General features: G+C 46.0%; 1 protein-coding gene and 1 long non-coding RNA gene across 9 annotated transcripts in view; both read right to left on the bottom strand.

Moving 5' to 3' along the window:
• Window positions 1-14427, bottom strand: part of LOC126291570 (zinc finger protein 583-like) — a 233366-nt gene extending 218939 nt beyond the window's left edge. For 7 of the 8 annotated variants that reach the window (XM_049985102.1, XM_049985096.1, XM_049985098.1 and 4 more), the window contains exons 1-2: window positions 13636-14427; window positions 2944-3006 (exon numbers count right to left, since the gene is read on the bottom strand). In XM_049985102.1, the coding sequence (XP_049841059.1) occupies window positions 2944-3006; window positions 13636-13638 (66 nt within the window). In that variant the 5' untranslated portion in view covers window positions 13639-14427. The remainder of the gene's footprint in view (window positions 1-2943; window positions 3007-13635) is intronic. The other variant, XM_049985101.1, reaches the window with a different exon arrangement.
• Window positions 14428-16741: 2314 nt separating this feature from the next.
• On the bottom strand, window positions 16742-17503 carry LOC126292071 (uncharacterized). Its single transcript, XR_007551990.1, has 3 exons — window positions 17387-17503; window positions 17125-17234; window positions 16742-16943 (listed from the first exon to the last, which is right to left on the bottom strand). It is a non-coding gene; the product is annotated as an uncharacterized LOC126292071 (long non-coding RNA).
• Between the last annotated feature and the right edge of the window lie 9243 nt (window positions 17504-26746).

The raw sequence follows: 26746 nt of genomic DNA, 5'->3' as shown, positions 1-26746 counted from the left end.
CATGTATAAGGCAAAATAAAAGATTTCAGGTATAATTTGAGTGCCAGCAAAATGTGTTCAAACTTTCAGTGCGCCTCTTTGATGATGCTACTTTTTAGGACCTTATATGCTTGCATTGCAAAACCAAATACACTTTTCTAGATAGTTTACAATATGCTCTTTCTAATGACCATAGTTTAGAAGAGATTGGAGAAAACACTTTTTTGAAAAATTTGACTAAAAATACCCATTTTTAGCACTTTTTGAAAAATTGTCAACTTTACCCTAGATTTGTGAAATAATGGAAAGCAATAGGAGAATGAAATTTTTTTCTAAGACCTTGAGTTGGTGAGTTATGGTGTGCAAAGTTTCATGTACATCACACAATTACTTTTGGAGATATAAAAAACTAAAGTTTGCATTTTTTTAAACAGCTATTTTTTTTGCCCAAATTTGCTTCAAATTATCTATATGAAAATTGCTCAGAAATCCTTTTCTTAATATTTTACTTTAAAGAGCTCTAAAAGTTGTATAAGATGGCCAAGTTTTGTTTCTTTTGTGCAAATACTTACAGAGATATCTCATCTCAAAGTTGCTGAAAATTCAAGGACGCACTATAGAAAGCTGTGCTACGGTCTTAAACAAGTGACTGTATCTCCGAAAGTATTGAATTTCAGAAACTAAAACTTTACCAGTGTTCATTGAGAACATGTGTGAATGTTCATACAAAATTTCAACAAAATCCATGAGGGTCATGAGGGAGCCTCTAGACCACTTGACATGGAATGACCCTATACTGATAAATTATGCAGTCACTCATTGTAGAACTAATTAAGATCGCTAATATTCAACAATGGAAACAAAAACTGCATATGTTGTACAATTTGAGAAAATAGTTTTCATTTACACTCCTGGAAATTGAAATAAGAACACCGTGAATTCATTGTCCCAGGAAGGGGAAACTTTATTGACACATTCCTGGGGTCAGATACATCACATGATCACACTGACAGAACCACAGGCACATATACACAGGCAACAGAGCATGCACAATGTCGGCACTAGTACAGTGTATATCCACCTTTCGCAGCAATGTAGGCTGCTGTTCTCCCATGGAGACGATCGTAGAGATGCTGGATGTAGTCCTGTGGAACGGCTTGCCATGCCATTTCCACCTGGCGACTCAGTTGGACCAGCGTTCGTGCTAGACTTGCAGACCGCGTGAGACGACGCTTCATCCAGTCCCAAACATGCTCAATGGGGGACAGATCCGGAGATCTTGCTGGCCAGGGTAGTTGACTTACACCTTCTAGAGCACGTTGGGTGGCACGGGATACATGCGGACGTGCATTGTCCTGTTGGAACAGCAAGTTCCCTTGCCGGTCTAGGAATGGTAGAACGATGGGTTCGATGACGGTTTGGATGTACCGTGCACTATTCAGTGTCCCCTCGACGATCACCACAGGTGTACGGCCAGTGTAGGAGATCGCTCCCCACACCATGATGCCGGGTGTTGGCCCTGTGTGCCTTGGTCGTATGCAGTCCTGATTGTGGCGCTCACCTGCATGGCGCCAAACACGCATACGACCATCACTGGCACCAAGGCAGAAGCGACTCTCATCGCTGAAGATGACACGTCTCCATTCGTCCTTCCATTCACACCTGTCGCGACACCACTGGAGGCGTGCTGCACGATGTTGGGGCGTGAGCGGAAGACGGCCTAACGATGTGCGGGACCGTAGCCCAGCTTCATGGAGACGGTTGCGAATGGTCCTCGCCGATACCCAGGAGCAACAGTGTCCCTAATTTGCTGGGAAGTGGCGGTGCAGTCCCCTACGGCACTGCGTAGGATCCTACGGTCTTGGCGTGCATCCGTGCGTCGCTGCGGTCCAGTCCCAGGTCGACGGGCACGTGCACCTTCCGCCGACCACTGGCGACAACATCGATGTACTGTCGAGACCTCACGCCCCACGTGTTGAGCAATTCGGCGGTACATCCACCCGGCCTCCCGCATGCCCACTATACGCCCTCACTCAAAGTCCGTCAACTGCACATACGGTTCACGTCCACACTGTCGCGGCATGCTACCAGTGTTAAAGACTGCGATGGAGCTCCATATGCCACGGCAAACTGGCTGACATTGACGGCGGCGGTGCACAAATGCTGCGCAGCTAGCGCCATTCGACGGCCAACACCACGGTTCCTGGTGTGTCCGCTGTGCCGTGCGTGTGATCATTGCTTGTACAGCCCTCTCGCAGTGTCCGGAACAAGTATTGTGGGTCTGACACACCGGTGTCAATGTGTTCTTTTTTCCATTTCCAGGAGTGTATATTGTGAAATTTTACAGATACCTTTATGATATTTCAGTGTATTAGATACTAAATAGCTGTTTTCAATTTTTTGAGCTTATATATTACTAGCAGCAACTATAAATATACTCATGCATACAAATATGACCTGCATGTTATTGATGCTTCTGTTCCAGCTGCTAGAGAACCTGTACAAGTAGAAACAGAGCACAGAGAGCTTCATGTTTACTGGTGCCATATCTCCTAAAGTCCAAGCTTCGGAGAAACTCATCTTTCATACCTTGCAGAACTAGCACTTCTTGAAGAAAGTAAACAAGACATAGGAAGAGGGGTGGATGGATTAGGAGATATAATGAGGTAGCTCAGTAATTAAAAATGGTGAACTGTAATCTGGCAGTCATGTTGTTAAATGAGTACTGTGTGGTGGAGATGGATTGGTTGCGACCATAACTACAGCATGCCACAGGCAACAAAAAATTACTAGTGAGGGGTGGTAAAATGAATACATCCGAAATTTTGCCCCCCCCCCCCCCCCCCCCCCACACACACACACTTTGCATCCAGAAATTTGGCCCACACAAATGCAGTGCACGGACTTTATTGCCACAGCAGCTACACAAAAATAAATATGAGTATTTGCATTAATATTACGTACTGGTTCCTCTTTGATGTCAATTTCATCGTATGCCGAAACTGCCTCTGCCTCTCCTGTAGATTCCTGTAAGAAAAGAGCAAGCCGAAAAATTATCAGAAACATAAAGAAGAACAAAAGTCATCAGACAGAAGATTTACTCATTCATTGTGTTCTGTAAATACCATAATGAAGGAAACCCTTCAAGGATGTGGAATGAGTCAACGTTGTACCTTATGAGGCATAACTAGCAACTGCTGGTTACTTCTGAAAGGTATATTAACAACAAATTGGCCAGCAATAATCCACTCAAACTTAAAATTATGGTAATTACAACTAGATTGCTTTAACGAGGTACATTCAAAAAGTAAGTTACAATCGCATCCAGAGATGCCATGAGCAGTTGGATAAGAATGCACACGCAATGGACCAGAGAGGAGGTACATGGGAGTAATGCAGTGCAGTTTCATTCTTGTGGCAGCAGTGGATACTGCACAGTGCTGGGATAAAATGGCTGCTCTGATATTGTCTCCCACCAACTGCGAGGTTCATGCAATTATCTAATTTTAGTATGTTCAGAAACAATCTTCAGTAGAGATCCATAGCCAATGTTTCACAGACACGACATTATTTGTGACAATACGGTCAGACGATGGTGAAGACCAAGCCCAGTGACACCAGTGCGGCAAGCAATTGTGCAGAATTGGAGCTTTACAATTTCAGAACTCTCTTGTCAATTCCCCCAGATGTCTCACTCACCGTCGCATTAAATTGTCTCTCGATGGCTTGGTTTTCATAAAGTGTGTGCAAGTTGGGTGTCAAGGCAACTGATAGATGAAGACAGAAACCAAAAGTATTGCCACAGCACTGACATTTCTACAGCAGTACACAGAAAAAGGAGACTAGTTCCTTGACCATGCTGTCACTGGGGATGAAATGTGGGTCTCACATTCCACACCAGAAGCAAAATCACAATCTCTACATTGGCGACATAGTGGTTAACCTGTGGAGACCAAATTCAAGCAGACAGTCTCCAATATATATGACGATGTAAATAAAATAGAAAGAAACTTCCACATGGGAAAAATATATTAAAAACAAAGATTCCAAGACTTACCAAGTGGAAAAGTGCCGGCAGACAGGCACAATGAACAAAACACACAAACACTCACACAGTGTCTATGTATGTGCGGATGGATATGTGTGTGTGTGTGTGTGTGTGCACGCGAGTGTACACCTGTCCTTTTTTCCCCCTAAAGGAAGTCTTTCCGCTCCCGGGATTGGAATGACTCCTTACCCTCTCCCTTAAAACCCACATCCTTTCGTCTTTCCCTCTACTTCCCTCTTTCCTGAAGAGGCAACCATCGGTTGCGAAAGCTAGTAATTCTGTGTGTGTGTTCTTTCTTCTGGGGCTGACATGTCCCTCTGTGCGAGTTTTTACCATTGATTGGCACTGTCAGACACTGAAAAAACTGAGAAGCGTGATACAGAACAAGATATGTGGAATGTTGGCAAGAGGCATTATGCTTGTTCATGACAATGTAAGAGCCCAAACAGCCAATACCACACGATATGTGTTGAAACAGTTTGGATGGGAGACTTTCGACAATCCACCCTACAGCCTCAACTATGCTCCATGTGGCTTTCATCGCTTCTGTCTCACAAAGCTTTGTCCGGCAGGAAAATGTTTCCACAACAATGCTGAGATGCAACCAAGTGACTTTGTGGCTCCAAGCATTGGCAGCAGACTCCTATTACAAGCACATACAACTGATTGTGTAGCAGTACAATGAATGGATCTACAATGGTGATGAATGTGTTGAGAAATAGCCAGTGTACCTACATAGACAGTCCAATAAATGTTTCTTACTTAGTTATGTTTTTTGTCTTCTTTAGCAGTCATCAAAACCTATTATCCAGCCACAATATTATTTTACTTTATAGTAATTTACAATATTATTTTACTTTACAGACTCATGGCAACGCTACAGTAAACAAGTAAAGTGGTGACTAAGGAAAACGTAACGCACTGTGAATAATTCCAAGACAGTTGTGTATATACTATCAAGTGGTTTAGTGTGTCTTCATGAAATACCACAACAAAAACTCACAATAAACAAACTGAAGCACCTTCACTCTCAGGTGCAATAATATTCTGGTCAACTTCTACTTTCTTGATGCACATCATATACCTACATTAGCAAAAAAGAAACAGCGACTTTATAAAAAAAAAAACCTGCTGCTATTTTTCTTATACTACTCATCATCTGTTTTTGTTTAATACTTCAAAAACAGCATTTCCTTTAGACAGACACCTATCAGCTGTCTATTTACTGGCAAAGTCAAGTTCTGTTTAATACATACATTAGAGTTATGCACAATTTACATCTGCGAGTCTAAATATCCTGACAAATTGCAGAAGTTGTGGTTAATGAGGTATTCTCACAAAAGAAGGTTGTGACTACAGTTGCAACTGATGCATCTTTCATTGGGTAGGCTTCAAGCCAATCAGATAAACAGTCTGGCAGGCTGTACTGGTATCCTGGTGATTGTCAGAAACATCCAATGAGATCAGTGCAGAAATACTCAAATCTCACAGTCAGTGGAGTGAAGGAGCTAAGTAGAAACTATAATGTGCCAAGTTACTTTGTTGCACTGGTGAGCACTGATCTCACACACAAATGCCTCACAATCCTTTTTGATATTTCGTCAAACAAATGCTTTTATCACTTCTCACTTTGTAGCCTTTACTCCTAGACAAGAGAGGGCAGGTTGCACTTATTATGTTGAAATTTTGCAATATAGTGCTACATTTGAGCACAGTTTTTGAAGAAGTAGGAGCTGTAAGCCTTTAGTTCATTGTCATTTTCCTGAGAGTCGGCATGTGCTAGATGGTCAAGTTCCTTCACAGTGGCATCAATGAGACAGAGCATTTGCTAGCCCACTATGTTCACTAGTAGCATGCTGAATATCTGCAGTGAGTACTGCAACCTCCAAATGTTACAACTAGCACAGTGATGCCTTGCCCGGCTTTCGGCAGAAGGCGAACACGAGTGGCTTACGCTATACAAAAATGGTTAAATTTCTACATTGAATCATGTGCCCAAACTTTTTGATGGGAGCTATAGGCCACAAAGAGCTCACTGTCACATGTTAACCAATTTTCTTGCAATGGTAATAACTTGCAGCAAGGAATAATCCTTGACAACTGGACATTGAGAACAATGACTACTGAATGAAAAGACAGCAAATTGAAAGAAGTGGAAAGATATTCACTTATCTTAATGAGAAAATATTAAACTGTTCTAACTGCCCCTGTTATTAGTATTAGCTTTTTAATGCACGAGTTCCCAGTGCGATCATGTGACAAATGTAAATTGGTTCAATCATTGAGCAACAAACAAAAAGGGTGATGGAAGGGAAAAAAAATAAAAATAATAGCATCGCAGTATGCTATAAGCAACAACTTGTGCCACAAACATTCTATCAATCCAAAATCACTACAACTTCTTCCAAGGAAATAACTAACACACTTACACACAAAAATTATTATGTGGATGAGAACATTTCAAGCAAAATATTAGACAAATTCTTCTAATATAGCTTCTGTACTTGACCATATATTTAATTCATTACTTTTACCATCTATCTTTTCATAAAGACTAAAGTATGCCATTGTTAGGCTCCTATTTAAGAAGAGAGCAATAGATATTAATATCTTTCAATTTACTTTTATCTCAAATGTTTTGGAGAATGGTTGCGCATATCTGCAAATAAAAATTTCTGTGTCATTCACAATTTGGATTCCACAAATGGCTCTCCACTGAATACATCAACTACAATTTGAATAAGCATGTAGCAAAGTATCTGAATGATACAATTTTAAGTATCGGAATTTTAGTTAATTCATCTAAACTTCTTTACTGTGTAAATGACAGTATTCTTTCGGAGCAACTTTTGGTTTTTGATGTACAGTGAGTATGTGGTTAACTTATTTAACTGACAGGAAGTAAAGAATCGTGTTAGATAGCTCACGCAGATCTCGTGATGCTTCTGTTCTTGTTATACATATTATGATCTACTGTATTACACTGGTAAAGCAGAAATATTGCTCTTAGGTGGTGATGCAAGCATCATAACCACACCCAACAGGATTCAATTTGATTAAAATGTGAATCAGAAATCACATATCATACATCTTCTCAACCCTCAAATTCAGCAACTCTTGCTTGGTATTTAAGTGCTGATTTTGGGAATGAAAGCATTATAAAATTAGCTGAGACTGCATACTTTCATTTGTTTATGTCACTTGTACCACACCACATTGCAGATTACAGATCTGAAATGCAAACTGACGGACATTGTGTGCCAAAAGGTTCCACGCTCAGGACAATACTCTACACAAAAGAACATATAAAACAGAAACTTACAATGTATGCTAATGGGACTACAATTATATGTGCAACTAAGACGAGGGAGAAGGTGGAAAGGAAGCACTCCTAAATACTGAAGCTGCAAATAAATATACAGTAAAAAAATATTTTTATAACTCAGTCTAACATAGTGTATGTAATGTTCCAAACAAAACAGAGTGAAAAGTATGATGTAAATATTAAATGGTGAGGCAATTAAAGAAGTACATGGCACACCATTTTTGGGAAATGTAACAAATGTACAATTTGACATGGGGAGCATACAGATTTACTTTGTAAAAAGATAAACAAACAGATTTTCCTCATTCACAACACTGCAAAAGTCGTGGATGATAAAGTATTCAGGACAATGTAGCATGAACTTGGGTTCCCACATCTGTCCCACTCAATTCATATAGAGGGTAATGCATAAGATAGAGATAACAGCTTACAAAGAATACTTACCATTCAGAAAAGAGCAGTAACATGTATACCAAAAAACCACCCAAGCAAACTTGCAGACAAGTTTTGTACACAATAACATTTTGACAGTGCTCTCGCTGTACATATAACAGAATATTATGGCGGTGACGGTAACTTATAAACACCACCTAAATAAAGATGTACTGGTCATTTAAATGTCAGAAAGTCTTATCTGAAAGTATTTATGTGGAGTTTAGCCATGTATGGAAGTGAAACATGAATGATAAACATTTTCGACAAGGAGGAAATAGAAGCTTTTTAAATTTGGTGCTACAGAAGAATGGTGAAGATCAGGTGGGTAGATCACATAACTAGTGAATGGAATTGGGGAGATAAGCCATTTGTGGCACAACCACACTAGGAGAAAGGGTCTGTTGATGGGACACACTTTGAAACATTAAAGGATCACCAGTTTAGTACTGGAGGAAAGAGCGTGGTGGGGGAGGGGGGGGGGGGGGAGGGGGGATAAAAATTGCAGAGGGAGATGAAGAGACGAATACAGTAAACAGATTCAGAAGGATGTAAGTTTCAGTCATTTTTTTGTGACGAAGAGGCTTGCACAGGATAGAGTAACATGGAGAGATGCATCAAATCAGTCTTTGGACTGAAGACAGCAGCAGCAGCAATTACATGTTTCTTACAGAGAAATGTATATACAATATGAGTGAATATTAAGTGTCAAAGTGAATATTAGCTATTATAATATAACAGAAAATATGTGATAATCTCATGTGTGTCAAAAAAATTTAACCTTGTTTTCTTCACTGCACATTTGACATATATATAAAATTGTATGACACACGCTATATTCTCAGTTGGAAATTAGCACCTATAGTCCAGTCAATGGGCAAAAATAAATAAATATTGAATGATTTTCTAGGGAAATTCCACAAAAATGCCATCTTTGAGCTATATAATGTCAAAGTTGGGAAACTAATAACTGCAACCATTTTTTAACAATTTTGTGACAGTTTTTGAGAAAAGCTAATTGAGTGCATTTTAGTATGTTCACAGAAAGGTTCCTTATAATCAGTCCTAGGTAAACTGCAGCAACTACTTGTGAATAGTCTCGGAAGTACTAATATGTAAAAATGCAGATAACTTTTCATCAATTTGCATTATAATAACTGAACAAATTCCAGCCTAATCAACAATGACCACTGAAAGCACACCCTGGTTGTGATGGTGAAACATGTTCAGTGATCTACTTCTAATATAAAGTTTTGCTTCTTGTTCAGTTTGAGTCCCTCCAAAAGCACTGTACAGCTCTTTTGAAGAAGGGAAAAAATAAAATCAAAAAGTCATTAAATGGTTTAAGTGTTTTTGATCAAATAAAAGCAGGTTAATTAAGATAATTCACAAAACCGGGCCAATAAGTGAGCATGGGGTTCGCAAAATTGTAAACAGTTTCAAAATAATATTCACATGGCTACATAAAGAGAAAAGACTTGCCAAATACAAAGTGAAATTTGTGGTCAGATTCCAGTGGGTTTAAGCCACAGGCAGAATACTAATGATTAATAACACTGATTTGATTGTGATTACTTGTTAATCGAGGCAAAAAAAAAGTACTTCAAATTCTGAGATTTGCAAATGTTAACACTCCCTCCAAAATGTTGGTTGGTACCAAGAGCTGGCTTCTGAATGTATCATTTCAACCAAAAGGGTAAAAAAGCAAGAAAGTTTACACAGTACAGGGCTATATACACAGTGCCTGTCAAGATGACGAGAAAAGTCATTTCTGATACAAAAACAGTGTCAGCCTTGAGGATGATGATTTAGTCAGTTTCAAAATGTGTTAAATGTGACAATGATAGAATTTATTGTAAAAGATATATAGTTATCAGATTAAAGACTGGTTTAGGGTGGGAGTAAGTGGTGGTAATATTTCACAATACGGCATCAAAATCTCCACAATTTTTATAAATAATTACTCACACATTCAGACAACAACAAAATCTAGAATACTCACAAATAACAGATGCTGTTTGGCTGAACTGATAACAGGTACCTTATTTGCATATCTGCAAAATGTCAGTGCGCAAAATTGCACAATAGTATGTTCAAGAATTATTGCAGTCACAAGATAGTTGAAAAATTGTGGAAATCTGACGCACTAGTTACAACATATGGTTTCTGAAATACTGTTCAACGTTTTGCTACAATAAGCAACAACATACAGCCTGCTATTGATTTTATAATTATAAATGTTGAGTCCTGCCAGCCGCGGTGGTCTAGCGGTTCTTAGCGCGCAGTCCGGAACCGCGCGACTGCTACGGTCGCAGGTTCGAATCCTGCCACGGACATGGATGTGTGTGATGTCCTTAGGTTAGTTAGGTTTAAGTAGTTGTAAGTTCTAGGGGACTGATGACCACAGTAGTTAAGTCCCATAGTGCTCAGAGCCATTGTTGAGTCCAACAGGTAAGATTGCCTGACAAATGAAATGAATCAGTCAGACCATAACTCAAAGACTATAATTTAAAATATTCTATGAAGTTAGATACTCATTAAAGTTTCTCTTACACAGACATGAACATCTCTAACACAGAGTTTCTAAAGAAAAAGTGGAAAATGAACATTGGCCAGAATTGTACCTTTCTGATAATATAGGCTACATGATAAATATAACCTTTTACTGGACATTTGCTTAAAAACAACAGATGAGTGCCTAACATGTCAAACAAGGATAGTGTAAATAAAAAGGGGGGAGGGGGTGGAGCATGTGCCATGGATTACAAGGGGTTCACTTGTTTAGTACTGTAAAAAACCAAAACAGCTTTATAATATTAGCAAAAATCCACAAAGGCATGACCTTTTGCATGAATATTATTCATCTTACAAGATAATCTACAACAGATCCTTTAAAATAAAAAAAAAAAAAAAACCTACGGAACACCATTGCCCAGTCATAGGAAAAAATCAGAAGCACATGAAAGATGATTAACAGAGACATTGGAAAACTGTTGGACAATCTTAGCAAAAGCCTGAAGCTCAAAGTGAACAATAAATGAATAGAAGATCCTATAGTTTTTAGCAACAAATACTTTACAAACATATGCCAGAGCATGACACAGAACAAGAAAAGTGATCCTCTACAAGACCTGCAGCTACTTAAAAATAAGCAAGACCCCACCAGTAGCCTCAGATATGTGTACCTGACAAGATATACTTGAAGTGATTTAAAAAAATGTTACCTCCAGTGACACAAATGAACTTTCGAATAAAATATTGATGTTAACAACATATGAAACGGCCAAACCGCTTTGCCATTTTGTTAATTCATGTCTGAAGGGGGGTATTTTCCAACTAGTATATTGCCGTTGTACAAAGAGGGACATCTAATGTGCTCTAACAACTACAGACCAGTTAGTCTGTGACCCATTTTTTCAAAAGTTAATGAAAATAATAGCATAGCCTACATTAAATTTATGTTGAATTTTGAGAGAAATAGCACCATAAATGGTAGGAAGTTTGGGTTCCAAAAAGGAAAATCGGTAGTTTCAGTTACATTTGAACATATAAATATGATCTCAGTGGTGTTAGATAAAGGCCAAAGTCCTCTCAATATATTTTGTGACTTATCTAAACCTCTCAGCCTAGATGACTATAACATTTTAATAAGGAAACTTGACCACTGAGGAATTAGGGGTACAGCTCTTGATATCACTATATCATACTTGCAAAACAAAACAATCAGCAGAACTACAATCCATACAAAAGAAATATCTGACAGCATTTCAAAAAAGTAAGTCACAGTCTACCACAGGGGCCTCTGTTGTTCCTGTTGTTTATGAATGATGTATCTCTAAACAAGTGAAATATATCTATTTTTTTAAAATTATTTTTAGGCTATAACACTAGCATGACAACCATTGGCAAAAATATACAAGATACAATATCAGAAATCAAAATAAAACTTGAGTCTGTCACTCAGTGATTTGATACCAATAGGCTAACCTGCAATAATGAGAAAACTAAAGCAATATTGTTAAGGAACAATAAAAGAAAAAACAGAAGAATTCTCATAACTGAAGACACTCAATATAAATGTCGTTCAAAAAACCAAATTCTTAGGGTTCACTGTAGATTTACTATGGATGGGCCACATTGCCATCATAACTAGCAAACAAAGGTCCACGACATTTCTTCTCTGAATCATTATTACACTAATAACAGATGATGTTATGATGATGGTATATTTCTCATTTTTTAATGCTATTATGGCATATGCTATTGTGAAATTAGAGGTCAGATGAGTGATTCAATAAAATCTTCAAACTGCAAAAATTTGCAACCAGTATAATGGCTAGTGCAAGAAAACAAACAGCTATAAGCCACTATGCAAAAAAACTTAAAATTCTAACCTACAACATGTGTACATACAAAATATTACTTTAACATGGGAAAATTAGAACAAACTCATTAAAAATGAAGACATACATAGCCACAAATGAAGACACAAACACAAATGTGGATAAAACACTGCTTATATGGCAATAAAACTGTTCAACTGTTTACCACTTCATATTTCAAACATTGGCTTAAGAGAAAAATTTAAACAAACAATAAACCCATTCTTGTAGAATGTCCTTCCTATTCAGTCGGTGAATTCACAGTCCATGCAAAAAAATGGAAATAGGGGTATGGTGTAATAAAATTAAAATGTATATAGCCAGAATAGCAGTGGATTCATAATGTGTGTGATATAACAGAATTAAACTGTGTAGAGATAGATTATACAGTAGATGAAAAATGTGTCATTATGTATGGTGTTATTGTATTTAATAATGATATACCTGTGATAATGAAATAGGCCTAGTGTACGTGATTATTATTTTGTAAAACTGACACTGTAAATATTTGTTTGGATCTGATCCTTATTTGTGCAGCCAAAGCCACTTAATAAATTAACAATCTGGTTCACTTGGTGTGGATGAGCCAACATGTAATTAACTAAGTATGCTTTTGTACACATAAGATTTCATTCCTTTCCCAATCTAACACAAGACATGGCAAATACATAACTAGACAATCTGCTTATTACTAAATAAAAGCCCAGACTGCACAGCAATAACTTAAAATCCTCAAGTCTTCCAACGTTGGGATGTCATTCATACGAAAACAAATATCAGATATTTATTGTGAATTGTGGTTTATTTGTCTCATAACGTACATAATCTAAATCATTTCATTCAGGTACAGGTATGCCAAATTGTGGTTAAATTTCACCATAAACAAAGAGCATATGATGTTAAGAGACAGCATCATAATAATAATTTTTAATACAATTTTGTTACACATGCATACAATAAATTCTAACACTTAATTACCCCTGGCTCAAGTGATCATTTCATCCTCTATGAATTCTTCTATTGAAATAGTAGCATTTCTTCCACAGAATCTGCTGTAGTCTCGGTTTTAAAATTTCAGGCTGTGGAGTCCGTGCATATAATTTCAACTGCTGTGTGGGTAGCATATTTTTTTTTTTCTCTCGTGTTAAAAAAATAATTTTGGGTTACCCATACAACAGTTGAAATTATATGCACGTACTCCACAGTATATGGGGATGACAATATACAACAAGTTTATGGGCAAAAACATATGCTGTTCTCGCATGAATCATATTACAGTATTATATAACTGAGTGTTCCATGCGTTCCTAGATTGTAGCACGTAATGCATATATTATCTTACTAACTTAGCTTAAAGTAAAATTGTTGAGGCCCTCGTATAGCCTGCCTGACACTTCATCCAACTGTGCCGAAAAATGTCCAACGATAGAGTGTGAACACAATCCATTCAACAGTTATCATACACTCACCATATCCGAAGCGAATGTTATGAATTTAAATCAAGAGCACTTGTTCGAAACTTCCATTCGTAAATTTCTTAAAAATCAGCAACAGCTGACACACCTTGCAATGTAAACTTTACGTTCGTCGGTACCAACACTAAAAGAAAAATTTACTGTTTTTGCTACAGCGATGTTGCATCATCATAGTGTGCCTCAAGTGAAGTGTAATTTAAGACATGTGTACTGCATCTATAAACAGTTACTCTCCACGATTTCCATGACAAATATTTAAATTACTTCCCATAATAACATATAAATTTTGTAACATTATGGTACACCTGCATCGATTTAAAACAAAACCATGCCAATGTTCGTGATACACAATGTTTACTCCGTAACTCCAATCACAATCAGATTTGAAAAACATGGTCACATGTCCTACGAATGCAATTAGCAAGCGTAGTCCTACAAAGCTAACGGGAAGATAAGTTGAATGCCCGAATTGATCGTTTTGGGTCCATTTCCATCGGTAGGCAGGAAATCGCGTATGTTAGAAATCACAGTGATTGAGAAGTCACAGATATCACAATAACAACTTTACAAAATCTAACTGCTATTTCAGTGACAGTTAGCAATCGCAAGTAGCATTTCACATTCAACGCCGTGAGCCATCTGTTGTCCGAATTCTGTACTGCCTTGTGCGATTTCAGTGACAAGTCGCGCCTAGAAGTCGCAAGAAGCAACTAAAAAGCGCAGTTAGCAGTGCCATCTATTGAGCAAAGTTCATACTACGCTATTCGCTTCCGAGTCAAACTGCGATTTCTGTGACATATCGCAACTAAGAGTCGCAAGTAGCAACTAACAAGCGCAGTTAACATTCTTTTCCTAGTGCCATCTGTTGACCGACGTACGTACTTCGTTATGAGAGCCCTGTACCATACGAGATCGATGTGCTGTGTGTGCATAATTGTTGTTACGGTCTTCAATCCTGAGACTTTGATGCAGCTCTCCATGCTACTCTATCCTGTGCAAGCTTCTTCATCTCCCAATACCTACATCCTTCTGAATTTGTTTAGTGTATTCATCTCTTGGTCTCCCTCTACGATTTTTACCCTCCAATACTAAATTGGTGATCCCTCGATGTCTCAGAACATGTCCTACCAACAGAGCCCTCCTTCTAGTCAAGTTGTGCCACAAGCTCCTCTTCTCCCCAATTCTATTCAATACCTCCTCATTAGTTACGTGATCTACCCATCTAATCTTCAGCATTCTTCTGTAGCACCACATTTCGAAAGCTTCTATTCTCTTCTTGTCTAAGCTATTTATCGTCCACGTTTCACTTCCATACATGGCTACACTCCATACAAATACTTTCAGAAACGACTTCCTGACACTTAAATCTATACTCGATGTTATCAAATTTCTCTTCTAAAGAAACGCTTTCCTTGCTATTGCCAGTCTACATTTTCTATCCTCTCTACTTTGACCATCATTAGTTATTTTGCTCCCCAAATTATAAAACTCCTTTACTACTTTAAGTGTCTCATTTCGTAATCTAATTCCCTCAGCATCACCTGACCTAATTCGACTACATTCCATTATCTTTGTTTTGCTTTTGTTGATGTTCATCTTATACCCTCCTTTCAAACCACTGTCCATTCCATTCAACTGCTCTTCCAAGTCCTTTGCTGTCTCCGACAGAATTACAATGTCATTGGTGAACCTCAAAGTATTTATTTCTTCCCCATGGATTTTAATACCTACTCCAAATTTTTCTTTTGTTTCCTTTATTGCTTGCTCAATATACAGATTGAATAACATCGGGGAGAGGCTACAACCCTGTCTCACTCACTTCCCAACCGCTGCTTCCCTTTAATGCCCCTCGACTCTTATGACTGCCATCTGGTTTCTGTACAAATTGTAAATAGCCTTTCGCTCTCTGTATCTGAAAGAGAGTATTCCAATCAACATGGTCAAAAGCTTTTTCTATGTCTACAAATGCTAGAAATGTAGATTTGCCTTTCCTTAATTTTTCTTCTAAGATAAGTCGTAGGGTCAGTATTGCCTCACGTGTTCCAACATTTCTAAGGAATCCAAAGTGATCTTCCCCGAGGTCGGCTTCTATCAGTTTTTCCATTCGTCTGTAAAGAATTTGCGTTAGTATTTTGCAGCTGTGACTTATTAAACTGAAAGTTCGGTAATTTTCACACCTGTCGACACCTGCTTTCTTTGGGTATGCATATGCATATGAATGGCTTATTTCAATAGTGGTACAAGTACGTTTTTGTTCATTTGAGATACAGAGTCGTAAAGTTAAATGAGCGCTGAAAAATCTGCAGTTTTGATACCAGAAATATTCAAGCATATGGGTTTTTTTAGAGATGAACCTTTATTTATATTTGTTTGGAGCATTAATTTCAGAAGCGTTATAGACAGAAAAGTGGAGGTAATGGACTTGTACCACTATTGAAATAAGCCCTTCACATTATATGACAACATGCACATTCAGCATCAGTTATGGTTGGTCAAACATAGCTGTGACTCTGAATGTATTATATTAATAAGAAGCAACATTGCCTTTTTCTCCTGAAAATATCAAGTAACATAACCAATGTGTTTGATTCTGCTTCCAATATGACAGTTTTGGTTAATACTCCACATGCCAACGGGACTTTGCAATGTTAACACAGCAGAACTCAGACATCTGCATAGGTGTAGTGAAATGAAAACAGTATTATTGAGTAATATGAATGCCTCACTTTCGTTCTGACACAGTTCAAGACTCGGGAGAAAAGTTTTACACCTGGTGCCCTACGTGACAACTATACACACAAAAACTTTTTGCTGACACTACTACCACCTACATAAGTAAGGTTTACCTTTGTTACCTTCATGTAATGCACTTAAGCTATTCCTGATGTAACTGGAAGATCTGTACTTCCCAGTTTCATGTCAACAGCCTCAAAATGCATATTGTAGACTTTGGGATATGTTACACGTCAGTGTCACACCAAGATTTGGGGGGAGGGAGGGGGGCATGTCACTCTCCAGCAAGTGTTTACCAATAAATAAGTGGCGGAAAATTACGGGTATAAGACAGCTTAACATGTGGAAAATGAGATTTTCATTATTCACTCACTGTATTTAACATTTATTATTCCTTTAAAATCGTACAACTTCAATAAAACACAGTTTAATCACTCGTCTGCACACTTATTTCACAATTATGTCACTTTTAAACTGCAAATCCTCTAAGGGCTGTCTTGAACCTTCACGAGTCTCTCGCAACAACCTTAATGTGGACAGATACGTACAGCAACCAGTAATCACAGTGTCTGCAAAACCACAAGGATTATGAAACCATTTTTGCTGTAATTAATTGCAAGCAATATAATTGACAGAGTAGATTGCTAATATTTGTTGTAATGAAAGCCACACAATGGGGTATATTTCACATTTGCAATAACGATATTATCACTGAAGTAATTAAGTCCATCCAAACACTTCGAAACTAACCTCTCGTCTGACGAAAACGGTCTAAAGACGCGTGGCAATTTCTCCAGATCTGTTGCAAATGATATTTTGAGTTATCACTTTACTGATTGACTGAAATGTAGTTCGGGTACCTGTGAACATAACAATATGTTAGAATTCATTTTCTAAACACGAACTATTACGGTACTGTTTGGCTACTTACATATTAATTACACTATTAATATTTTCAGTTGTTTCTTTAATACAAAATTATAGTCAACGGAAGAGCAAACGTAAAACATACTTGCCAATGACAGGTTTGTTCGGATGCAATTTTTGTGTGGACAGATTTAACTTTTTCGTACGATGGTAAGTCGCAGTAATCGCAGGAGTCGCAGAATTAGCAGTGGCGGAGGGATACACGAACTGGGTTCCTTAACTGCGACTCTTAACTGCGACAAATCACAGTTAAGAATAGCAGATACTGAAAAGTAGCATTCACAGAAATCACTGATATCGGAAGATCGCAGTTTAGCCCATCACTAGTGAGTAAACTGTGCCGGATCAGTATTCGATGGTGAGACCTTTGCCTTTCGTTGGCAAGGGCTGTGAGAGCGGGTCGTGAGTCGTGTTCGGATAGCTTGGTCGTTGGAGCATTTGCCTGCGAAAAGCAAGGTTCTCATGTTTGAATCCCGGTCCGACACACAGTTTTTATCTGCCGAAACTAACAAATCAGCGCACACTCCGCTGCAGAGTCAGAACTGATTATGGATTTCTACTATCGTCTCAAGATGCCATGTGCTAAAGCAGACGGGTGTTTTATCGGCAGTACTGGTGGGCAGGAAATAGCGTGTCTGTTATCACAATAACAACTTCTCAGAATCTAATTACGATTTGAGCCACAAATAGCACTTCACATTCGACGCCATGTGCCATCTGTTGTCACAATGTCGTACTGCTTTCTGTAAACCTGGTGTTATGCTATGGAATTAGCTGCGACTTCAATGGCAAGTCGCGGCTAGAAGTCTATGTGCAAGAAGTTGCAAGTAGCAATTCAGTAGGTTCTAATTTTTTTGTGGAGTATATCGATTGTGTTGTGTAGGAAATAATTTTCCATATATTGCCGAAATACTGTCAAAATCATTGGACGGCAGAGCGTGTATAACAGTAAATCAAAAGAACTAAACCAAATAGCTTATAAATATAATAGCGGAAACTTACACAAGAATGCATTAGTTCCGTACGAGACAAGTATAGACCTTAGCACGAAACAACAGCGCACAGCGGTGACATCTAGCGGCTCGAAATGATAACTATGTTTTGATACCCTGCTAGCACGTAATCACGCATGAAATAAAGTATGAGATGTCTTAGATTTGGCGCTCATACGTAAAGTAATGGGCACAAGAAGGTACTTAATGAATCATAGGTTCGGAATCTTGAAATAAAGGAAATTTTTTTCTGTTGTGGAATAAACAATTTTATTCGTCAGAGAACTGAATGTGAGACTATATCACTAATTACAATTGACGTCTTACAAAAGTTTTTCATGACACATGCATAATTTTCTGCAATTTGACATTTTTTGCAGAAGAGTCGTTTATTTTATTTACATATGCTTTAAACAGCACCGAAAATAATTTGTTAGCCAACAAGAGGAAACAATTTTCGCGAACACCCTCTACTGCAGCACACTGACTCATCAGTCTATGGGCCAATTTGTTTCTAACTTCACAAGTGCTTTCCAATAAAAAATTTCTAAAATGACCCCTGAAAATGTCAGACATTGTAGAAGATTACAATTTTTGCACATTCATTGAGAAACAAAATCACATTTCGCGTGTTTCACATTTTTTATAAATACATGAAAGGTGGGTGCCTCATGATAATTTTGTTCAGTTGATATTAAAGCAATTTTACACTCATTGTGCTCAATTCTGGTTATGGCCCAATAAATAACGTAATTATATGCATTTCTTTGTACAGCAGCTACTGCATCCTTAATTCCATCAGGGGGCGACATTACCGATAGACCTATTACTGACACGAACTGTGAGGTTCTTCACATACAGATCTTTCTGTGTAATAAGAAATGCTGCAACATCTAATTCACAGTTACTGCTTTATGGTGAAGATAACAAGCTGTTTATCATAATTGTCCTAAGAGCACAGCGAAATTTTGATGCATCTGGGGTAACATTGATGCACCCTTTACCTCTCACTATGGCAAATACATTTTCAATACCATCCTGTGTCAGTCTTATGGTATAAAGACACTTGAAATAAAACCTTTCATTTCATTCTCACCACAAGTACTTTCGAGCAGTTTATTAATCCAACCTTGAATTGTTGTTCCATATCCTCTTCTCGCTTTCTCTTCTTTGGGCTTACTTTCCTTTCTGTCAGGCAAAACTGAAGGAACAGAACCAGGCCAAATACTGAAACGAGGAGAATAAAATGTTATATGTAACAGCAGTAATGTAATAAATCATTGGGCAGGCGTTAAATATAGCCATTATATTGCTTTACAAACAACTACCGGGCGAGGTGGTGCAGTGGTTAACACACTGGACTCGCATTCGGGAGGACGACGGTTCAATCCCGCACATGGCCATCCTGATTTAGGTTTTCCGTGATTTCCCTAAATCGCTCCAGACAAATGTCGGGATGGTTCCTCTGGAAGGGCACAGCCGACTTCCTTCATCGTCCTTCCCTAAAAACCCGATGAGACCGATGACCTCGCTGTTTGGTCTATTCCCCCCAAACAACTCCAACTCCAAACAACTCTTACCCTTGGCTTAGTAAATTCTTGTTCCTGAAGTCCTTCTCTACAAAATGATCAGAGCATACCACATAACTCCTATATAAATGCCCTGGCCCTTCTTTTCTAAATATTTCATCAAGATTTGCCTTACTACTACTAATAATCCACTGTTTACATCTAAAAATAACAAAAGGATAGTTACAAATAATAAGAAGTTATAACAAATAATAGAAATTATAAGAAGAACAACTAACTCACTGAAAGACACTAATGACAAATTTACATGAACAGTTACATTTCTTTACTCTTCTGGAATCTGAAGGAGGACTTTTGATAACTTTGTAGCCGGTAATTATTGCAACCATGTATGTCACAAATAACACCTCTACCTGCCATTTTCAGCTGATGAACAAAAGAAACTATCTTTCAAGTAAGTCTCCTAGTTGTTTACACAGGCCAATCTGTTAGTATTTCCAATCTTGCTAAGGAGCAAGTGTTAGCCACCTATCTAATATCTGCACTGGCTTCGTGAAAGAAGGCATTACTAGGACAGAAACAGCATAAAACGTCGCTATTGCAACTGTAACCATTCCCAATCAACATTAACCTCAATCTCCACACAAGTCATCCTTGTTTGCTCCTAGTTTCATTTATGATATTGTCACATAGAAGAAGGTGTAACTAGATGGGCCGGCCGTTGTGGCCATGCGGTTCTAGGCGCTTCAGTCTGGAACCGCGTGAACGCTACAGTCGCAGGTTCGAATCCTGCCTCGGGCATGGATGTGTGTGATGTTAGGTTAGTTAGGTTTAAGTAGTTCTAAGTTCTAGGGGACTGATGACCACATATGTTAAGTCCCATAGTGCTCAGAGCCATTTGAACCATTTGAACTAGACGAATGACGAATACTAACTTCACTTAACGAAGGTTTATTCAGCATTTGCACATACAAGAGCGCGGAGCGAACTGCCTACGGCCAGAACACATACAGTGTATATACGGCTACAGAACATTACAATAAAATGCTTCTTGACATCTGCGGATACTTCTAGAATTTACTCGACCCAAATATAGAAAGTAAAACTGTTCATTCGACCCTCTGTGCAACAGTTTAGTATCATAACCACTATTCCACAGTGTTACTCACCTTCTTCTACGACAATATGTTTATATCTTTCTCAAAGTGTTGTAACAACATAAATGTGCGTGTCAGCTTCAGAGATCTAGGGATAGTAACCGTCTACTGTCAGTCTTAAGCTATGTTTACAACTGAAAGGTTTTTCACTTTTAGAGACCCACTGTGAGTAAAACATCGCCGAGAGTCATGTCGCAGGGAGTGTCCTCGAGTTGAACAAAATAATCAGATAGTCCCACTCGGCGAGTTGCTTTGCACATGTGAGAGCCAGCCGGCGCTTTACAGCCAGCCGGCACCCTGCAGCCAGCCGGCGCCCTGCAGCCAGCCGGCGCTCTGCAGCCAGCCAGCGCCCTGCAGCCAGCCGGCGCTCTGCAGCCAGCCAGCGCCATGCAGCCAGCCGGCGCCCGACAGCCAGCCAGCGCCCTGCAAACAGCCGGCGCCCTACAGCCAACTGGCGCCCTGCAGCCAGCCGGCGCCCAGCAGCCAGCCGGAGCCATGCAGCCAGCCGGCGTCCTGCAGCCAGCCGGCACTCTGCAGCCAGCCAGCGCCCTGCAGCCAGCTGGCGCCCTGCAGCCAGCCGGCGCCCTACAGCCAACTGGCGCCCTGCAGCCAGCCGGCGCCCAGCAGCCAGCCGGAGCCCTGCAGCCAGCCGGCGCCCTGCAGCCAGCCGGCACTCTGCAGCCAGCCAGCGCCCTGCAGCCAGCTGGCGCCCTACAGACAGCCAGCGCCCTACAGCCAGCCGGCGCCCTGCAACCAGCCAGCGCCCTGCAGCCAGCTGGCGCCCTGCAGCCAGCCAGCGCCCTACAGCCAGCCGGCGCCCAGGAGACAACCAGGCGCCCAGCAGCCAGCTGGTGGCCAGCAGCCAGCCGGCGCCCTGCAGCCAGCCGGCGCCCAGGAGCCGACCAGGCGCCCAGCAGCCAGCTGGCGCCCAGCAGCATGCAGGTGCCCAGCAGCCAGCCGGCGCCCAGCAGCCAGCCAGCGCCCTGCAGCCAGGCAGTGCCCTGCAGCCAGCCGGCGCCCTGCAGCCAGCCAGCGCCCTACAGCCAGCCGGCACCCAGGAGCCAACCAGGCGCCCAGCAGCCAGCTGGTGCCCAGCAGCCAGCCGGTGCCCTGCAGCCAACCAGCGCCCTGCAGCCAGCCGGCGCCCCGGAGCCAACCAAGCGCCCAGCAGCCAGCTGGCGCCCAGCAGCCAGCTGGTGCCCAGCAGCCAGCCAGCGCCCTGCAGCCAGCCGGCGCCCTGCTGCCAGCCAGCGCCCTACAGCCAGCTGGCACCCAGGAGTCAACCAGGCGCCCAGCAGCCAGCTGGTGCCCAGCAGCCAGCCGGCGCCCTGCAGCCAACCAGCGCCCTGCAGCCAGCCGGCGCCCAGGAGCCAACCAAGCGCCCAGCAGCCAGCTGGCGCCCAGCAGCCAGCTGGTGCCCAGCAGCCAGCCAGCGCCCTGCAGCCAGCCGGCGCCCTGCTGCCAGCCAGCGCCCCGCAGCCAGCTGGCGACCAGGAGCCAACCAGGCGCCCAGCAGCCAGCTGGCGCCCAGCAGCCAGCAGGTGCCCAGCAGCCAGCCGGCGCCCAGCAGCCAGCAAGCGCATTGCAGCCAACCGGCGGCCTACAGCCAACAGGCGCCCTACAGCCAGCCGGCGCCCAGCAGCCAGCCGGCGCCCTGCAGCCAAACGGCGGCCTACAGCGAGCCGGCGCCCTCCAGCCAGCCAGCACCCTACAGCCAGCCGGCGCCCTACAACCAGCCGGCGCCCAGCAGCCAGCCAGCGCCCTGCAGCCAGCCAGCGCCCTGCAGCCAGCCTGCGCCCTGCAGCCAGCCAGCGCCCTACAGCCAGCCGGCGCCCAGGAGCCAACCAGGCGCCCAGCAGCCAGCTGGTGCCCAGCAGCCAGCCAGCGCCCTGCAGCCAGCTGGCGCCCTGCAGCCAGCCAGCGCCCCGGAGCCAACCAAGCGCCCAGCAGCCAGCTGGCGCCCAGCAGCCAGCTGGTGCCCAGCAGCCAGCCAGCGCCCTGCAGCCAGCCGGCGCCCTGCTGCCAGCCAGTGCCCTACAGCCAGCCGGCACCCAGGAGCCAACCAGGCGCCCAGCAGCCAGCTGGTGCCCAGCAGCCAGCCGGCGCCCTGCAGCCAACCAGCGCCCTGCAGCCAGCCGGCGCCCAGGAGCCAACCAAGCGCCCAGCAGCCAGCTGGCGCCCAGCAGCCAGCTGGTGCCCAGCAGCCAGCCAGCGCCCTGCAGCCAGCCGGCGCCCTGCTGCCAGCCAGCGCCCCGCAGCCAGCTGGCGACCAGGAGCCAACCAGGCGCCCAGCAGCCAGCTGGCGCCCAGCAGCCAGCAGGTGCCCAGCAGCCAGCCGGCGCCCAGCAGCCAGCAAGCGCATTGCAGCCAACCGGCGGCCTACAGCCAACAGGCGCCCTACAGCCAGCCGGCGCCCAGCAGCCAGCCGGCGCCCTGCAGCCAAACGGCAGCCTACAGCGAGCCGGCGCCCGCCAGCCAGCCAGCACCCTACAGCCAGCCGGCGCCCTACAACCAGCCGGCGCCCAGCAGCCAGCCAGCGCCCTGCAGCCAGCCAGCGCCCTGCAGCCAGCCTGCGCCCTGCAGCCAGCCAGCGCCCTACAGCCAGCCGGCGCCCAGGAGCCAACCAGGCGCCCAGCAGCCAGCTGGTGCCCAGCAGCCAGCCAGCGCCCTGCTGCCAGCTGGCGCCCTGCAGCCAGCCAGCGCCCTACAGCCAGCCGGCGCCCAGGAGCCAACCAGGCGCCCAGGAGCCAGCTGGCGCCCAGCAGCCAGCAGGTGCCCAGCAGCCAGCCGGCGCCCAGCAGCCAGCCAGCACCCTGCAGCCAACCGGCGGCCTACAGCCAACCGGCGCCCTACAGCCAGCCGGCGCCTGGCAGCCAGCTGGCGCCCAGCAGCCAGCCGGCGCCCTGCAGGTAGCCGGCGCCCTGCAGCCAACCGGCGGCCTACAGCCAGCCGGAGCCCTGAAGCCAGCCGGCGCCCTGCAGCCAACCGGCGCCCTGCAGCCAGCCGGCGCCCTGCAGCCAGCCGGCGCCCAGCAGCCAGCCGGAGCCATGCAGCCAGCCGGCGTCCTGCAGCCAGCCGGCACTCTGCAGCCAGTTAGCGCCCTGCAGCCAGCTGGCGCCCTGCAGCCAGCCGGCGCCCTACAGCCAACTGGCGCCCTGCAGCCAGCCGGCGCCCAGCAGCCAGCCGGAGCCCTGCAGCCAGCCGGCGCCCTGCAGCCAGCCGGCACTCTGCAGCCAGCCAGCGCCCTGCAGCCAGCTGGCGCCCTACAGACAGCCAGCGCCCTACAGCCAGCCGGCGCCCTGCAACCAGCCAGCGCCCTGCAGCCAGCTGGCGCCCTGCAGCCAGCCAGCGCCCTACAGCCAGCCGGCGCCCAGGAGACAACCAGGCGCCCAGCAGCCAGCTGGTGGCCAGCAGCCAGCCGGCGCCCTGCAGCCAGCCGGCGCCCAGGAGCCAACCAGGCGCCCAGCAGCCAGCTGGCGCCCAGCAGCCAGCTGGTGCCCAGCAGCCAGCAAGCGCCCTGCAGCCAGCCGGCGCCCTGCAGACAGCCAGCGCCCTACAGCCAGCTGGCGCCCAAGAGCCGACCAGGCGCCCAGCAGCCAGCTGGCGCCCAGCAGCATGCAGGTGCCCAGCAGCCAGCCGGCGCCCAGCAGCCAGCCAGCGCCCTGCAGCCAGGCAGTGCCCTGCAGCCAGCCGGCGCCCTGCAGCCAGCCAGCGCCCTACAGCCAGCCGGCACCCAGGAGCCAACCAGGCGCCCAGCAGCCAACTGGTGCCCAGCAGCCAGCCGGCGCCCTGCAGCCAACCAGCGCCCAGCAGCCAGCCGGCGCCCCGGAGCCAACCAAGCGCCCAGCAGCCAGCTGGCGCCCAGCAGCCAGCTGGTGCCCAGCAGCCAGCCAGCGCCCTGCAGCCAGCCGGCGCCCTGCTGCCAGCCAGCGCCCTACAGCCAGCCGGCACCCAGGAGCCAACCAGGCGCCCAGCAGCCAGCTGGTGCCCAGCAGCCAGCCGGCGCCCTGCAGCCAACCAGCGCCCTGCAGCCAGCCGGCGCCCAGGAGCCAACCAAGCGCCCAGCAGCCAGCTGGCGCCCAGCAGCCAGCTGGTGCCCAGCAGCCAGCCAGCGCCCTGCAGCCAGCCGGCGCCCTGCTGCCAGCCAGCGCCCCGCAGCCAGCTGGCGACCAGGAGCCAACCAGGCGCCCAGCAGCCAGCTGGCGCCCAGCAGCCAGCAGGTGCCCAGCAGCCAGCCGGCGCCCAGCAGCCAGCAAGCGCATTGCAGCCAACCGGCGGCCTACAGCCAACAGGCGCCCTACAGCCAGCCGGCGCCCAGCAGCCAGCCGGCGCCCTGCAGCCAAACGGCGGCCCACAGCGAGCCGGCGCCCTCCAGCCAGCCAGCACCCTACAGCCAGCCGGCGCCCTACAACCAGCCGGCGCCCAGCAGCCAGCCAGCGCCCTGCAGCCAGCCAGCGCCCTGCAGCCAGCCTGCGCCCTGCAGCCAGCCAGCGCCCTACAGCCAGCCGGCGCCCAGGAGCCAACCAGGCGCAAAGGAGCCAGCTGGCGCCCAGCAGCCAGCAGGTGCCCAGCAGCCAGCCGGCGCCCAGCAGCCAGCCAGCACCCTGCAGCCAACCGGCGGCCTACAGCCAACCGGCGCCCTACAGCCAGCCGGCGCCCAGCAGCCAGCTGGCGCCCAGCAGCCAGCCGGCGCCCTGCAGGTAGCCGGCGCCCTGCAGCCAACCGGCGGCCTACAGCCAGCCGGAGCCCTGAAGCCAGCTGGCGCCCTGCAACCAGCCGGCGCCCTGCAGCCAGCCGGCACCCTGCAGAGACCCGGTGCTCTGCAGCCAGCCAGAGCCCTACAGCCATCCGGCGCCCAGGAGCCAAACAGGCGCCCAGGAGCCAGCTGGCGCCCAGCAGCCAGCAGGTGCCCAGCAGCCAGCCGGCGCCCAGCAGCCAGCCAGCACCCTGCAGCCAGCCGGCGCCCTGCAGCCAACCGGCGGCCTACAGCCAACCGGCGCCCTACAGCCAGCCAGCGCCCTACAGCCAGCCGGCGCCCAGGAGCCAACCAGGCGCCTAGCAGCCAGCTGGCGCCCAGTAGCCAGCTGGTGCCCAGCAGCCAGCCGGTGCCCTGCAGCCAGCCGGCGCCCTGCAGCCAACCGGCGGCCTACAGCCAACCGGCGCCCTACAGCCATTCAGCGCACTGCAACCAGCCGGCGCCCTGCAGCCAGCCGGCGCCCTCCAGCCAACCGGCGCCCTACAGCCAGCTTGCGCCCAGGAGCCAGCCGGCGCCCTGCAGCCAGCCAGCGCCCTGCAGCCAGCCATCGCCCTGCAGCCAGCCAGCGCACTACAGCTAGCCCGCGCCCAGGAGCCAACTGGCGCCAGGCAGCCAGCCAGCGCCCTGCAGCCAGCCAGCGCCCTGCAGCCAGCCAGCGCCCTACAGCCAGCCGGCGCCCAGGAGCCAACCAGGCGCCCAGCAGCCAGCTGGCGCCCAGCAGCCAGCTGGTGCCCAGCAGCCAGCTGGTGCCCAGCAGCCAGCCGGCGCCCAGCAGCCAGCCGGCGCTCTGCAGCCAGCCGGCGCCCAGCAGCCTGCCAGCGCCCTACAGCCAGCCGGCCCCCTCCATCCAACCGGCGCCCTCCAGCCAACCGGCGCCCTACAGCCAGCCGGCGCCCAGGAGCCAACCAGGAGCCCAGCAGCCAGTTGGCGCCCAGCAGCCAGCTGGTGCCCAGCAGCCAGCCGGCGCCCAGCAGCCAGTCGGCGCTCTGCAGCCAGCCGGCGTCCTGCAGC

This window comes from Schistocerca gregaria, chromosome 9 (genome assembly GCF_023897955.1).
Source record: "Schistocerca gregaria isolate iqSchGreg1 chromosome 9, iqSchGreg1.2, whole genome shotgun sequence".
NCBI lineage: Eukaryota > Metazoa > Arthropoda > Insecta > Orthoptera > Acrididae > Schistocerca > Schistocerca gregaria.
Note: the sequence above shows the minus strand (reverse complement) of the source record. Positions and strands in the feature narration are given on the sequence as shown.